Source organism: Enhydra lutris, unplaced genomic scaffold (assembly GCF_002288905.1).
Source record: "Enhydra lutris kenyoni isolate GAN:26980312 unplaced genomic scaffold, ASM228890v2 scaffoldscaffold23, whole genome shotgun sequence".
NCBI lineage: Eukaryota > Metazoa > Chordata > Mammalia > Carnivora > Mustelidae > Enhydra > Enhydra lutris.
Window position 1 is genome coordinate 12997540 of NW_019154107.1, and position 16850 is coordinate 13014389.

General features: G+C 41.1%; 1 protein-coding gene across 3 annotated transcripts in view; it reads right to left on the reverse strand.

Moving 5' to 3' along the window:
- LOC111150534 (dystrophin) overlaps window positions 1-16850 on the reverse strand; it is a 2087545-nt gene that overhangs the window by 129174 nt on the left and 1941521 nt on the right. For all 3 annotated transcript variants that reach the window (XM_022508030.1, XM_022508029.1, XM_022508028.1), the window contains one exon: window positions 13811-13872. In XM_022508030.1, the coding sequence (XP_022363738.1) occupies window positions 13811-13872 (62 nt within the window). The remainder of the gene's footprint in view (window positions 1-13810; window positions 13873-16850) is intronic.

Consider the following 16850-nt stretch of genomic DNA (forward strand, 5'->3'; position numbering starts at 1 on the left):
CCGTGATTACACTGCTGTGAATCAAATATACACAGGCTTTATACAGAGATGCTCCTCACAGACTGATTTTACAGCAGTGAAAAAAACTGGAAACAACTGTGGAAAAAATTATTAGCTCTTCACTCTTTAATTGCATCTTGGTCAGAAAATGTGTATGAAGCAAGAGGCTACAAGCCTTAATTGATGGTGTAGAAAGAACCTTGAGCAGAACGTGGTAATTGTAGCCACAAATGGTTTCAGAAGATAAAAGTGTTATGCTCCTCATTCTCTTTCCAGACTGGCAAGTTAAAAGTAAGTGAATCTTGATGTATCAGTTATTATAAAAATTAAAACCTACAGAAACTCATCATAAAATGGTGCTTCTGTCTCAACTTATCTGCTAAAAGGGCAAAGATTTTCCTGTAATACTGAAAATTTCCAAGGACAGTTGCCTTGTCACCTTGAGGCCATAAATATTTGGTACAAGAAATGTTATCTGTAAAGTATTTGCAGTAGAAAAATGTTCATTTACATTTATAAACTAGATTTATCAGTGGATAAACTTTACTTCTCAGCCTTCTGCTTAGTGTCTGCCTATTTTGGACCACATTGACTTTATTCTTTAACATTTCTAAGACATAAGTAGCTTGTTGGAGTAAAGGCATCATGATAGTTGTCCATGCTTTCTTCTCAGAAGCCTGTTGGCAGTAAGTCTCCAGCATCTTCAGGATTTTTCATAAATTTGACATGAATTTATCACAAACTTTATCACAAACTAATTCCTGAAAAATGGGAATTAATTTTTAAGAAACTGGAACTCAGTAAAAATACCACCCCTGAAGCATTGCAAAGAGAAAACTCACAATATTTGATAAATAAACAACATTGCAAACAGGTATTAGCTCAAACAACCATACAAAAACGCACAGAAAAAAGGACTAGAAGCAATTCTCTAAGATGTCAGTGTTGGTTTTTTCTGGCTGCTGAGATTTGAGGTGTTTTTTATTTTCTTTTTACACATAAACTTCATCTTCCAAAACTTCTGGCGTGTACATACATGTCTTAATGTTCCAAAAATGAGATTTTTAAAAAAATTTTAGACCTTCAATAGCCTTGTCTTCCTCAATATTCTTACCCTGTTGTTCTCAACTTTAGGATTCACAACGCTTGGCACTCTCTTAAATGTTTATTCAGTCAAGGAACCCATGAATAAATGAGACTACCAGCACATCAAATTGTATTCCCCGGTTCCTTTCCTGGTTATTTAAATTCTAGATCCACATTGACACTTTCTTCCTAGGGTTTTATCGCCTTGATTATCAACTGGTGTCCTACAAGGACAAGATGAATTCCAGAGGGGCAGTTCACCTGGTTTTGCTAAGATATCAAATTGCCAATAAAACCAGTACCTTTAAAAAAAAATCCAATAACTTAATTGATATTCTATATTTGTATTACTATGAGGATTTATCTTCTATTTTCTGGGAGAAACTCCTTCTCTCCAGAGAGTTTCCTCTTGCCAGTTTAATAATGTGTTTCAGGAAAACATCGTCTGTATCTTTCTGTCTTCTTGAGTGGTATTTGTCTTCTCCCCCACCAAAAATCACTCTCCCATGCTCTACTGTTTCATTCAATGAACGTTTGTTTATTCTGAGGCTATCGTGTGCCCTGCACCGGTGACAAAGATGAGGAAGACAGTTCTGGCTTTAAAGAAATTCATGAGTTTGCCTTGAGAGACTGCAGCATGAACAACTATCAACAATTCAAGTACTATAATCAAATGCATGGAAGCTTATTATTCTCACTGTCTGGACTTCCGTGCACTACTTTTTCTTGCCACATCCTCTTTCACTGTTTTTAGGCCCATTTCCTTTGAAGCCAGTGTGCCCGTCTAGTGCCTAAACTTCCTTCAGAATTACAAAGTCCTAGGAAAGCTTTTAAGGCTCTGGGTCTTTCTCAGCCTCACAGTCATTCGCGTGTTGGTCCTCGAATCCAGGCTCTGACCTTTCCCTGCTCTGCTCTTTAGACAGAGAATGGCATTTGCCTGTTCCCTTACCAATGGGCTTCCAGAGAAGTCTGGGCAACTGTGAGGTACTGGTAGAAGACCAGAGGGCAGGAGGAGAGGAAAAAGGTCAGGTTATTTCTCTCCCTTTCTCTGCCTTCAACAAAAGTTCTGGAAGTGGCTGTTGTCTCTTTCCAGGCTCCAGCTCCCTCTCGTCAGCCCCTCCCCTCAGGGGTCCCAACTGGCCACTGGGTCAAGCTCCGGCCCCAAAGAGCTTTGGCTTCTGGGGCTCTGGTGATACCACCTCTTGCCACTGCCTTCCTGCCCTGGTAGAGCAGAGGGCTCCTTGCTGACTGTCCTCTTCATTTTTCCATCAGTGGGTAACCAAGTCACCACATGAAGTAACTCCCCGCCTCAAATAACGAGAGTGGTTTCTATTTTCTCGCTAGACCTGGATTGATACATCACCCAAATTAAAAATCTTAGCATTGAAATCCTCAACATGTCATATACAACTTTTTACGGTGTCATCCCTCCTTACCTGTGTAGCCACTCCCTTTCCCCCTCTCTCCCCCGTAATAGTGCCACCACCATTTGTCAGGCCTTTACTACACACGTCAGGCATCTCCTAGTGTGTCACATTATTTTACAGGCTTTCTCCTTACTTATGAGTTATTGGGCATGTTTCTCTACCAAGGTAGTTTTACAACATGTATTTGATTCTGCAGTTCAAACTCTGAAGGTCTTCAAGACAAAGGCAGGATGAGAGCTATAAAGTCACACACATATATACGTTATTAGGAGTCATTTGCATTTCTGGTTAAAGGTTACAGTGTCTATTATTTTAGAAGTGGGAGGAAGATCAGGAAAATGGTAGAAAATGTGTCAATCTAATTTGTACTTCAAATTAAATTAAGTTTACATTTGCCAAAGCTGGGATACCCTGTGATCAGGTGAACCTTGGTACCTTGGTTAAGAGGTAAACCACTTTAGAAAAATAAAGTGGTTCCTTGAGTGTCAGGCTCAAAAACCTAAACCTGGGGGTCTCTCGTTATCTGAACTCAGGAACCCAAGAAATTTTCTTGCTTTTGGGGTTTTGTCTTATTTTTTTTTAAAGATTTTATTTATTTGACAGACAGAGATCACAAGTAGGCAGAGAGGCAGACAGAGAGAGAGAGAGAGGAGGAAGCAGGCTCCCTGCAGAGCAGACAGCCCGATGTGGGGCTGGATCCCAGGACCTTGGGATAATGACCCGAGCCAAAGGCAGAGGCTTTAACCCACTGAGCCACCCAGGCACCCCATTTTGGGGTTTTGTTTTAAAGATTTTTCTTAAAAGTAGTGTTTACACCCAACGTGGGGCTAGAGTCACATGTTCCACTGCCTGAGCCAACCACGTGCCCTGAGATTTTTTTCAATAAATTTTTTTGGGGGGAGTAATCTCTATACCCAATGTGGGGCTTGGACTCACAAGCCCAAGATCAAGAGTCACGCGTTCTACCAACTGAGCCAGTCAGACACCCCAGGAATCCCAAGAGATTTTGGAAAAGAAGGGACACAGAATATGAAAATAACACTGAGCATAATAAACAGTGGATCATCATAATTATCATCATCATTAATAGCAATTATAATTCCTTGAGCAGTTACTATGTCAGACATTTTGTCATTTTACATACATTATTGCTAAGCCTCACGACACCCTCCAAGGAAAGTATCATCCTAACCACTTAATCAATCAGGAAGTTGCGTTTCCAAATTGTGACTGCCTTTGTCTTCAGCCACAGAGAGCTGATGGCAGAGGCAGAATTCAACTCCATGTCTCAAAGTCAACGAACTCTGAGTCCACATCACATTACCTCCCCAACCTGAACTCAGAAAATGACGAGAAAAGAGTCACAGTATAATCAATCAGTTCCCCATGGAATTCATCACATAACGTAAGGAGCACACATACCCCATTTTCTATTCTGGATACAAACAAACCTGTATTTGAAAATTATCACATTCTACACACTATATTTAATTATATGGGTGGGGGAGGCATAAACTAGGCAGCAGGAGCCCTGCTACTTAACACATAAAACCTTTCCTGCAACAGGGAGATTTTATTACTTCAGCCTCCAAAATAATTGCTAAGAAGACCTATGAAACAGGGAAAGTAGATATATCCCTCCTCTGCTTGAATCTGACTCAACTGACAGACCCTACAATCCCACAAATACAATTTTTTAGGTGTTCTTATTTGGCGTCAATTAACTAGTCCCCCCTCCCCAACACACACCGAAGGTCACTTGATTTGACATTTCTACTTTCAAAAATTAAGTACTCTAGCACAATGCTACACAAATTATGGTTCTTCACAAATATGGAGGCTCAGTACATTAAGCAGCTTCTGAAGCCACCTGACGTTGCCATGACGTCCAAGTGCACGATCCACGGGTTCATCTCACGGAACAGAGCACAGACCAGATCGAGTGTTGCGGAACCTGCTCAGGTGAGTTACGTGCTGTGGGTCAGCAGGAGCACCTACAAGTCTGTGACGCAGCGTATGTTTAAACAAAACCCAAATACAAAATAACTGCCCTTCAACGGTTTGAGAAGTACTGCTCTAAAACGGACAGCCCCTTCACAGAACTGAAAAGCAAAACATATAACCAAGTCATCTTCCTGTCAAAACGGACACTTGATAAAGAATACGTACCTAAATAAACATAGGTGTGCAACACATGTGCATGCTTGCACACACACACACACACACACACTCACGTATAATGTATGCCCCAGTTACATAAGCTTCAATTGATCAAGACGGTGGAGGGGCAAATTCTGAAACATTCTCACAGAATCTCACCAATTCATAAATAAGCGAATGATTCATCCACTATGTCGTAAGACAGTCTTTCAGAATATTTTTAGGTCATTTTATTACTACCGTAGAGGGTACAGACGTTAAAAACTCACTATCTATTTTATGTGAGTGTTCTGACTGTTCCAAATCTCTTTCCAGCAAAATTGCAGCTCCCAAGAGCCGTACAGAGGTAATCAGACTTGTGTGCTTAAAAAAGAAATATTGGAAGTGTCTGAATAAGATGCCTTTACTTCGTGTGCAAAAATCGTCTTCTGCAGACCCAGCTACATAAAATTGTACACATCCAGCACTTTTCTCAGAGCTGCAGGTGTAACCTTAATGCTCCTCTTATTTAGATCAACTAAGCTACAATTTGGCAGCTCTTTTAAATTGTAAACCAGTCTAAGAGGGATTCTTTTTGAGTTTCCTTCCGAAATCAGCTTCAGAAAAATGCAGATCAGAAGTATCTATTTATTTATGTTCTTCAATTAGAAGCTTTAAATCAAGTAATTTGAACAAGAAAAAATATTATAAAAGACTATTCCATTAAAGTGCCATCAATCTTGATTTGAAAATTACATTTCCATTTTGCAAATGGGGAAAATCAACTGATTGTAACCAACATTAAGAGAACAGATTATTCCTCTTTCTTCTTTTATAAGCAGGCTAGTAGAAGTAAAGGAAGAACATTTATAACAGCCTTAATGTCTTCTATTTTGCAAATCTGAGTAAATCTCCACTGCTAACTTTGTCAGCTAGGGAATAAAGAATGTCACTTGAGATTCCATAGCTTAATTATGCTGATAAAGCAGTTTTATAAATCAAGCTAGGAGTAATGGATATTCCTTTGAGAATAGCAAACTAGGAGCCATAAAATGTGTGCTTTGGACTTGATTCCTTATCTTCTACCCATACGTCAGTATGACTAAGTCAAAGCAGGTCTTGTGCCTCAACCTGCTCAAGCCCAAAAAGAAAGAATGAAACAGCTGCCCCCATCCCCTGATATGGTAGCATTTTTTTCCAAATCAAACACAGGAAGTATACTCAAGGGGATGGCAGGACAGATGATGTGACACTGAAATTAATAAAAAATTCAGGTCACGTGCCAGCTGTAGACCTAATTTACAGTCGTGTAGGATTAGATACAGTTATTTCTGAAAACTTTGCACAGTGTAAAGTGCTATGCAAATAAAAGTACAATGATCAGTAACATGATTATCCTGTTATTTCCATCTTCCAGGCTGGTGGTGACCAAGAGAAACTGGAGAGATGAGCATCACCTTCATGAGACCAAGCCATATTCTGGACAGGAGTTCAATTAAAATCAGATATTTAGAGATGAAAGATTCACTGTTCAACCCACCGAGAAAGAAATCTAAGACCAAGAAAAAGCAAAGGATTAGCCCAAGTTCACACCTAAGCCCGAATCTGAATTTAGATATTCTTTCCAGTTCATGGCATTATGGTAGAATATCAAAAGACAGAAGGTCTTCATACTTAAGAACCTGGAGATAAGAGACAGAGAAGAGAATATGCTAAATATTGAGTAGCCTAGTTGAGAATGGTTTACATAATATGTTGAGAAAAGCATTAGGACAAGCTCCTGATGCAAAAGGAATTCATAGCCATTAAAAATCCCATAGCTCCTAACTGCAGAGCATCCTCGGGAGGGAATGCTTAATGGAATGTAGAAAGCCTATCAACAGAGAGGGAGAGCTGGCAAACCTCAATGATATTCCCTCCTCTTGAACCAACAGAGCAAAGATGTACAGGATTCCTATGGAGTGTTCCTAACTCTATCACTCAGTTGTGCTCATTTATTAATATGCTATTTATGTATCTTGAAGAAGCTCTTAGCCTCTTGACTTAACTGGGTCTTACCTAGTCCTCTTTACTTGTACTGCAAAAGAATCCCACCAGCCTCAGACTCAAGGGACCACAAAACGAAGCCCTCATTTTAACATCACAAAGCTCTCCTCAGGCAACAGATCCCAGGCTAAGGGCCACATGTTGATGGACTGTCTTCAAATCATGAAAGTTTTTAGGACCACTTTCCTTAAGACTTCCTAAAACGTTCATACATCCATTTTTTTCAAAACTGACAGCTTTCATATCCTTTGGGTGGGCATCATGCTGGAGAACAGATTGTAGAACTTGGAAATGGGTAAGAGGTTGAGATCCTTGTAAAAAATGCCAGAACTGCAGGAAAGATGAGAACCAATCCTCCTCATGGAAACCCTCATGGTTAAAGCGGCTTTGATGCAGAAAAAAGGAAACTGGAATATGTGACATCAGATCACAGGGGGCATCTGGAGTTGAGCAAATGGTTTGAAATAGTTCAGGGGCACCTGGGTGGCTCAGTGGGTTGAAATCTCTGCTTTTGGCTCGGGTCGTGGTCCCAGGGTCCTGGGAGGAGCCCCGCATCGGGCTCTCTGCTCGGCGGGGAGCCTGCTTCCCTTCCTCTCTCTCTGCCTGCCTCTCTGCTTACCTGTGATCTCTGTCGGATAAGTAAATAAAATCTTTTTAGGGGCGCCTATGTGGCTCAGTGGGTTAAGCCTCTGCCTTCAGCTCAGGTCATGATCTCAGGGTCCTGGGATCGAGCCCCGCATCGGGCTCTCTGCTCAGCAGGGAGCCTGCTTCCCCCTCTCTCTCTGCCTGCTTCTCTGCCTACTTGTGATCTTGGTCTGTCAAATAAATAAATAAAATCTTTTAAAAAAATAAATAAAATAAAATCTTTTTTAAAAAAATAAAAAGAAAAAAAAATAAATAAAAAGAAAGAAAGAAATACTCAGTTCAGGGGCACCTGGGTGGCTCAGTCGTTAAGTGTCTGCCTTCTGCTCAGGCCATGACCCTGGGTCCTAAGATCAGGCCCTGCATCTGACTTCCTGCACAGTGGGAAGCCTGCTTCCCCCTCTCCCAGTCCTGCTTCTGTTCCCTTTCTTGCTGTCTCTCTGTCAAATATATAAAATAAAAAATCCTTTAAAAAATACCCAGTTCACCTCCTCAAGCTGCACAATTCATTCTCTTTACATATTATCTTATTTTTACCCACACATAGCTCGCAAGGGAACCATGGAGAGGACTACAGGATTTTCCTGTATTTATAATTAAGAGATCCCCAGTAGTACAGACTAAGAAATACCTTCTTCGAGAATTTTTGAGCAGTACATATTGTGGGGGTGGGGGCTTTTAAAAAAATATTTACCTAAACATTTGAGCGACAAACTTAAGAACCCAGATATAAATCTTGAGAAAAATTACAGGCTTTTTATCATTTAATGGCACTTCACATGAATCAGTCCTATATTAGTATTTCAAAATAATTTCCAGAGCACATCACTATCTAACAGCTACTGATTTTGTAAATGCTAGAGACTTAAAGATTTACAGGTTTTCAAATTGCCAAGATAACCTAATGGAACAACAATCTTTCCATTGCATTTGTAAAGACGCCAAAGGAAACCTGAAATTCACCTTGCTTATTGGCCATATTATTGCTTCTAAGAAATGATGAAGAACGTGCCTTTTGAACAACAAATGGATGGCCCAGCGGGTCTTGTGGGAAATATCTCAAGAGCATCCGTACTTGGTCTGTAAGACATGGATGGGTGGCAGGATATTCTCCCTGTTGTTTGTTTTCTAGAATGCACAGTTTTAAAAATAGGAATGATTCAACTTTTAGAAATACATCTGTCTGCAGAGTCAGCCGAAGGTGCTTCTTGAAAAATTATGATCACAGCAAGTTCTAGAAACAACCTCTTCTACCTCAGCCCAAAGTAAGAGAAAAATAAACAAAATTCATAGACACTTTGGTCCCATACTCTCATTATAAAGATAAGAATACTAAGGCCCATATAAAAATAGATACAGAAAACTTTGCGGTTTTTTATAGACCTACCCCTCACCCCCACCACACTGGCCAGTCAGAGAAAAATGCTGAAAGAAAACTGTTTTCAGGTTGCTCTTATTGATTTCCTCTTTGTGAAAACAAGACCACACTTTTGCCAAACTGTTAATGTTGCGTAAAAAATTTTCTGGAGACCTTCCAATCCTCAAATTCCTAATGACTGTCAGGTCATCACTGTGAACATTTACATTATTTCTTTATCATGCCCCACTGTGTGTTAGTGTGGAACTCTGACAATTTTTGCCCTCAGAACTTAGAATTTTTTGAGCAGGAATGCAGCCTAAAAAGAGGAAAACACAAATATTTTTAACATTTGGTAAGAGCTCACTTCAGAAAGCTGTTTTAGATCTGTTAAGAATAATTTGAAATTAAATCTCTTCCTTTTTTTTTTTTAAACAAAAAAGTTGGGCATGTCTTCTCTATCACTAAAAATCTTTAGGTTTGTTTTTTTTTTTTTTTTTTTTTTGTGGAAGAACGTACTTAGAAACTGAAACACATGAGGTGAACTCCTGGTATTAAAAGTTACCTGACAAAGCCGACAGAATCGGGGTACTTAAACATCAATTCTGTACATGTATGTGTGATGTGTGAGGGAGGTATGTGTGTAGCTATCACTGTTTTTCTGTCATGGGTTCTCACTAGTGAATCAGTTACAGCTGTAGGGACACCAAGGAGTGGAGAATGATGAAGAAACGTTTTATGCTAAACATCTAATTGTAAGTAATATCCATTCATTGTAGAAAATCACAAAGAAAACTACCTATCATTCTATTAACTAGAGAATGCAAATATTACCATCTGAAGTAACATCCTAGCCTTCCATCAGTCAGTGCTCAAATGCTACTTTTTCAGTCCATCCAAAATGCTTTCAGTCTCTAACAGCACGCTGCCCAGAGCTCAGGGAGAGGGTGCAGGGAGAACACCTGAATGCTCTGGGGATAAGGGACGGTAACAAACGGGCCTTTATCAGTCTGGCTGGGGATTTGGGCCAATTTGAGAATGGAAGTCTTCTCAGAAGTGGCATATTTAGGAAATGTGTCCTGTTTCCTGTATATTGTGAATCAATATAGCTGCCACGGGGAGGGGCAGAGGCAGAGGGAGGAAGCAGGCTCTCCACTGAGCAGGAAGCCCGATGCGGGGCTCCATCCCAGGACCCCAGGATCATGACGTGAGCCAAAGGCAGATGGTTCACCGACTGAGCCACCCAGGCGCCGTGGTGAGGTACTACTTCAGACCTATATTGTCTAAAACACTGAACATACCCAACCACACGGCAGTTTTGTTTTCATGATACCTTTCATAAACTGCGTGCAGATGACTGCTTCCAACACTTATTCTAGAGCTCAAAGTAGCAACTCGGACCTAAAGAGCTATCTTGTGACTAAAAAAGATAAGCCAATATACAAAAATCAAAAAGAAATGAAAGGTTTCTTTTTAGTAGGTTACGCTTGTATTTCAACTTCAAAACACTGGAAGGGGTGGGTGAGGGCAGAAATAACACTTAATCTTGTAGGTCATCTCAGGGTTATAGAATGTAACAAACTCCACCACATGTAACAAACTCCACCATTTCCAACACTGGAAGGAAGGGTGCCTACTGTCTAGGAACCCACTGTATCATCTGTAGAAATGCAATGGTTTGTTCCAGAAATACTACTCAAGTCACTCTCTATCCACGGGTAAAACTGTCAATTCGTACATATTTGTAGCAGGTGCACAGTAACCCACGTGGGCATGCTTTAACTGAGTTAATAAAAATAAAAATCAATGAGATGAGTGAAAATGCTAATAGAGGACCCTGAGAAAATCCCAATATAGCCCCAGAGAGCTGTGTGGCCCTGATAAATGGTTTTTTTTGCACCTGACTTTACTACCCTGTGAAATATGGACGTCGGTATCTTCCACAGCCCACAACGGTTGCATACATGTTCAATGCAGAGCACACACAGTGCGCTCTCAACACTCAGAAGATGTTATTGAATGAGTCTCTGTTTGGATAAAAATCAGCCTGTTAACATCTGACTGTAACACAAACACTGGTAATTTCAGTTCTGAAAGTCGTAAGACAAATTTCAACAACAGTTAACTTCTTTTTTAAAAAAAATTTATTATTACTATTTTTTGACAGAGAGAGACAGTGAGAGAGGAACAGAAGCAGGGGGTGCTGGAGAGGGAGAAGCCGGCTTCCCGCTGAGCAGGGAGCCAGATGCAGGACTTGATCCTAGGACCCTGAGATCATGACCTGAGCCAAAGGCAGACGCTTCACAATCGAGCCACCCAGGCGCCCCTCAACACCAGTTAATTTCTAAGATGATTGTTACTGGGAGAGCTAAGAGCAGAATTTCAAAGGACACTGGAAGTGACGACTTATTTATTTATTTATTTATTAAAGATTTTATTTATTTGACAGAGATCACAAGCAGGCAGAGAGGCAGTCAGAGAGAGAGGAAAGGAAGCAGGCTCCCCGCTGAGCAGAGAGCCCAATGCGGGGCTGATCCCAGGACCCTGGGATCATGACCTGAGCTGAAGGCAGAGGCTTTAACCCACTGAGGCACCCAGGTGCCCTGGTGACCACTTATTTAAGGTGGCTGCATTTTACGATAAGTGAATCATATCAGTAAAGTTGACTTCATCAAAGAAAAAGCTTGTAATAAATGAGCTCTCAATCCCCCTGCAACCCTGGAATTCTATTATCTCCCAAAGTCAGGTGATCTGTTCAAGGTCAGAAATCCTGCCAGATTACCAGCCTGGAGTGTACCACCACATTTGAATTATTGAGAAAACTTCAGAAATATGATGATAAAAGTTGTATTTAATTCCTACTGAAGGTATAAACATCTACTCATTGATAGTTCATAATTAGCTTTTTGTCAACCACGTTTGTGGTTTCTCATTACAGAGCAATTAAAAGCAAACCAGTAGAGAATACAATGTAATGAAATGGAAATATGGCCATGGTACATTACATTTAGGTGAAAAAAAGTTGATTATAAAACAGAACCATCCAACTTTTGTAAAAATGTATATACAGAAAGAAATTTTTGAAGCTACCTACTAGATTTTTAAGTATTAGTTAACTCTAAAAGGTGGGTTACAGAGGATTTGCCTTTTCTTCTTTTTTGTCTATTAGCTTGCCTATATTTTTAAACTTCAAAAAACCTGAATTATTAATTCTATAATAAAGATTTTTAAGCAACAGTAAGTTCAAATATTGTAACTACAAGTCACTCTGATTAGAGATAAAACATTACAAGTGGCCTGAATGGGTGTAAGTCATTCAGGTTTACAGACGAGTTCAAATTAGCTCTTGATCGACAGATTTCTCACTTCTCTTGAAAAATGACAAGTCCTGAGAGCAAAACTGCTGCCTACTTCAGATGAGGCCTCCGTTCTCTCTCAATTTGCCAAAATATGAGCATTTAAGTTCTCCACCTGCAGTCTAAACAGTGCAGCACTGTAAGCCAGAAACATTCTGTAAGAACTGAAAATATAACACTTAAAGAGTAGCTGATCCCAATTTTCTTAAAATTTTTAAAAGTGTTGTGTACATATGTGCAATGCATACATACACACACACCCCTACACATACGTACATAGATACTGCTAAACTAAAATGATACAGCATTAATTGAAATATAATGGATATATCTGGCCAGAATTACAAGTGACATCTTTTGTTTTTCAGCTTTTTATTTGTATTTTTTGGATTTTCTGGAAGGAACTAATCTCATGCATAATTAGAAAAAGTCTGGGAAAACAATTTTTTGATTAATGTCTTCTACCTCTGCTCCACAGGGAGCCTGCTTCCCCCTCTCTCTCTGCCTGCCTCTCTGCCTATTTGTGATCTCTGTCAAATAAATAAAATCTTAAAAAATAAATAAATATATAATGTCTCCTACCCCATCACTGTAATTTCAATTCATTAACCAACGAGAACCTATTATAGCAAGTCAGCAATAGCTACACACACACACACACACACACACACACACACACACGTGTGCTCACACATGCACAAAATTGGTCTGATCACCCTGATTCCCATGGGCACTGTCACATAATTTAAACCCCAAGAGTTCACCTTATGCATTTTAGTCTACAAATACAACCATTCACAAAGAAGCAGACTTTAAAAATCATTTTAGTAGTACAGAAGACTTATTTCTTTAATTACACAAACAGCTAGTTACTATGTAAGATAATTCATTTCCGATTACTCTCCAAAGATCTAAAATGGTACAGAGTGTACTTTCATGAAGCATTAAAAGAATTATGTTTTTTTAAAGATTTTATTTATTTATTTGACAGAGAGAAATCACAAGTAGGCAGAGAGGCAGGCAGAGAGAGGGGGAAGCAGGCTCCCTGCTGAGCAGGTCATGCAGAGCATGACCTGAGGCGAAGGCAGTCTTAACCCACTGAGCCACCCCGGCGCCCCTTATGTTTTCTTATTTGGAGGCTGTGTGTCTGTTCAAAAAATTCCCAGTTGTGAGGGGGAAGAAAATTGTCAGGCTCTCACACAAACAAGACAAGACATAGCAGAGAAATCTTTTAAATGGTTCACATGGATGACCTGATGGGCTTGGGAATTATAAGCACTGGAAAAGACTGCAGAAAATTCCTACCACAATACCTGTGGTTTGGCAAAAGTGCTGTCTTGAGTTCGCAGGGAAGAAATCGATAAGAACAACTTGAAACAGTTTGCTTTCTTGGTGGGAAAAACAATTGCCATAAATTGCAAGTATTTTTTTTTCCATCCTTCTATGCAGCAAAGAAAACTACAAAGACCTTTTGGCCCTCTCAGGTATATTGAATTTTCAGCAATCGATGACATTCTAAAACTTATTTTTAAAGAACCTCGGTGGAAAAGGAAGCTGTCAATTTTGGGTAGAAAGGTGTCGTTTTCACCCTTTAAACAATCTCGTGACAGATTTAGGCAACCAACAACGTGCAGTCGTTTTCACCCTTTAAACAATCTCGTGACAGATTTAGGCAACCAACAACGTGCACACTACGAGCCCTTTATCCTGTGAGTCACCTGCCATTTAACCTGAAGCAAACGTGGCCATGTCCTTACCTAAAGACTGGTAGAGCTCTGTCATTTTGGGATGGTCCCAGCAAGTTGTTTGGGTCTCGTGGCTAAAACAGAAAATACAAAGAGAGACTTTAGAATTTATAATGGGTAGTGAAGGAAAGGAGGAAAGAAAAGTATGGTTTGCTTCTAGTTCATTCGGCAATGTTACTTCAAAGGTTACTTCAAAGGACTTCAGTCCACGCAGTTGAGAATGTTTCTTACAAGCAGCGAGAGGCTGCTACCATCGCCCTTAAAGGAAAAAGCAACACGAATACGCTTTGGGAACCAGAATTTGTTTCTTCTTGGCACCCACAAGTCAGTTGTGCTTCTGTTGTTATAAAATGACTTGGTTATATAATCAATAATCAAAAACCAGGATTTCTTCGCCTGTCCAATGTAGACCGTTCAGAAAGGACACTGACAAGGGTTACTCAACCCTGTCAAAGAGATATAGGACATTGATTCAATAAATAAATCACCTCACTTCTCAGTGGCTTTCACAACCCTTGACATTTTTCCATTACTCCTCCTTCTCCATATCCAGGTCTCATACTCACAATGACGGCATTTCACTTTGGCTTAAGGTCTAGCCAGTGCCCGACCAATCTGTCCTACCTTCCCTCTCCCCATGACTTCCTTCTCAAGTGCCTTTTTCCCCCCAGTACTCCACACACCGGCCCACCTTTTCCTATATTTACTTGGGCCTGAATGAAGCATTCACAGTTCTCTCCCATTTCTTGAAGTTCAGCTAAGTGTAGTTACCAGCTATCAGCTCTGGCCACAAAAAGAACAAAACACCTTTGTTCCTAATTCGGTTGCATGAATAAATCCAGAAGAGATAACCACATATACTTTTGCTTACTTTGGCCCATCTACATTAAATCCCCATAGCATCATATTTCCCATTTTCAGGGATTACATGATGGGCTTTGATAGGGTAAAATGCAGCCCTGAAGACAGGTATTACAGAAGCCATACGCACAGCCTGTTCCTGATCGTCAGGGGAAGGGTGGGGGCTGCAGGGAAGAGAAACCGCTTACATGTGGGCACTTCAAGGTGAACACCAAGTACAGATGCCTCACACGGAAAGAAGAGTTTGGGGAGGGCAACGATGACAAGCAACCTCAGCACAGAGTTTCAATGTGAGGACTGGATTCTGGCTCTGAGCCCTACTAACTGCACAATCTGGGGCAGGCCTCCTCACTTGGGAGAGTGAAGGGATTCAGTGACCAGCATGTTCTGGTGCTCAGTGCATGGCTTTGTTCATTCTGTGGCCCCCAAACTGACGCCCAGTGAAAGCGAGTTTTTCTAGTTGCTGACACTATAGACGTGGATCCACCTTGCTGGCCAAGCCTTTGTAGAGGACAAAAAAAAAACCCAAAAAACAAACAAACAAAAAAAAACACTCCCTGTGAATTACCTGTTTAAAAAGAAAGTTGAAAGGAGAAATACTTATTGTGGTTTGTGAAATACGATAGTAAATGTCACAAAGTGGGTGGAAATTCCCCAAACTGTACACCTTCCAAGACTATCCCCTCTGATTATTTGCCATCCAGGAATGGAAGAGGAAAGACTCGGGTAAGAAAGTTACGAGACAATGCTGACTTGCCAGGGGCTGTTTCGGTCTCTCCCGCACACACGTTCATTTCTGGTTTCCTCTTCCACAGAGACAATTCTCGTGTGAGGAGGGCAAGAGGGGCTTCTCAGCGGAGGGAACATACCAGAGTGACATCCAAGTCTTAAAGGGCAAGGAGAGCCGAAGACGCACGCACGCGGTCCGTGCTTTCGGGGGTTTTAGGAAGCGCCACAACCAAGCTGGTTTCTGATCTGGAGAAGAGGTGGGCAGAACTGGTACTTTATATGCACAGCACAAGGAGGCTGCAGCTTGCAGCTTCGTGGAAAAAGTGTTGGCTTGTTCTCGGGTGTTTTTCAGCTCGGAAAGTGCCCAGCAATGAAAGACCACCCTGCGTTTAGGCCTCTGTCATTTCCCAAGGCCATGCATATGAGAACACCAGGGAGGGAGGGAGGGAGGGAAGGAAAAGAGGGGGGAAAGCACGTGTGTCCACACATATGGGCCCTTAATTCCCACAATGCATGACAATAAAGTCCCATCTCCATGCTGTGTGGGAGGACTGTAGCATCTTCAGTAGTAGATGGGCAGGAAAACGTCTGTCTGAGCTGATCAACCTGACCAGACAGAAGCAGAGACAAGGGCTCTGAAAAGGCAGCATCTGTAATGGACTTCAAAGGGGAAGAACACAGTGCCTGGGTGAGTCATGTCAAAGGCAATTCCCAAAGAAAAGAGAAACTTGCATATGAGCGACAGGAGGAGAATCCCACAGGGAGTGAATGCGAGCCCCCCCCCCCCCCCCCCCCCCCCCCCGCCCCTTCACGAGGCTGCCTCGCTCTAAAACAAACCTGATGGTCAATCTACTGACATTTCTACCTTTCCAAGGAATTTATTCCAGTGGGTCAAAATGGTGAGAAGGATTTTCAAAATTGTTTTCATCCGTGAGTCCTTAGTTTAACCACAGTTTCCTTTGCTGGATGACAGCAGAAAGTCTCAGCCCCTGTGTGGAGCCCCACTTCACCGGCTATTGGATATGGGCCTTTATAAGTGCTCATTTTCCCACTTACCTGGGATACTGGGTGGGAGGCCTTGAATAACCTAGATAAATGAACCCAAACAAATCCAAAAGCCCATTCTCTTTTACCTCCTTGCCTTCTAACACGCAAGCCTTTTCTTTGTAAGCAATGCCAAGTAACCAGAAAACAGATTGGGATTTCATCTGTACAGTCTTAGTTTCACTTCAGCTGCAAACCAGAACCAAGCAAGAGAAGGGAACACAAGTGGAAAGAAGAAAAGAATAAAGGGTGTGACTAATCCTCACAAATAGAAAAATAATCTCCTCACCATTTAATGCTGAGAACGACTGACAACCCAGCTCCAACGACTTCCGATTCTTTGGGAACTATAAGATGAACCAAATGTTCGCTTCACTGCATGTGGGTGTTTTCGGTGTGTGGTGAATTCACAGCCCTT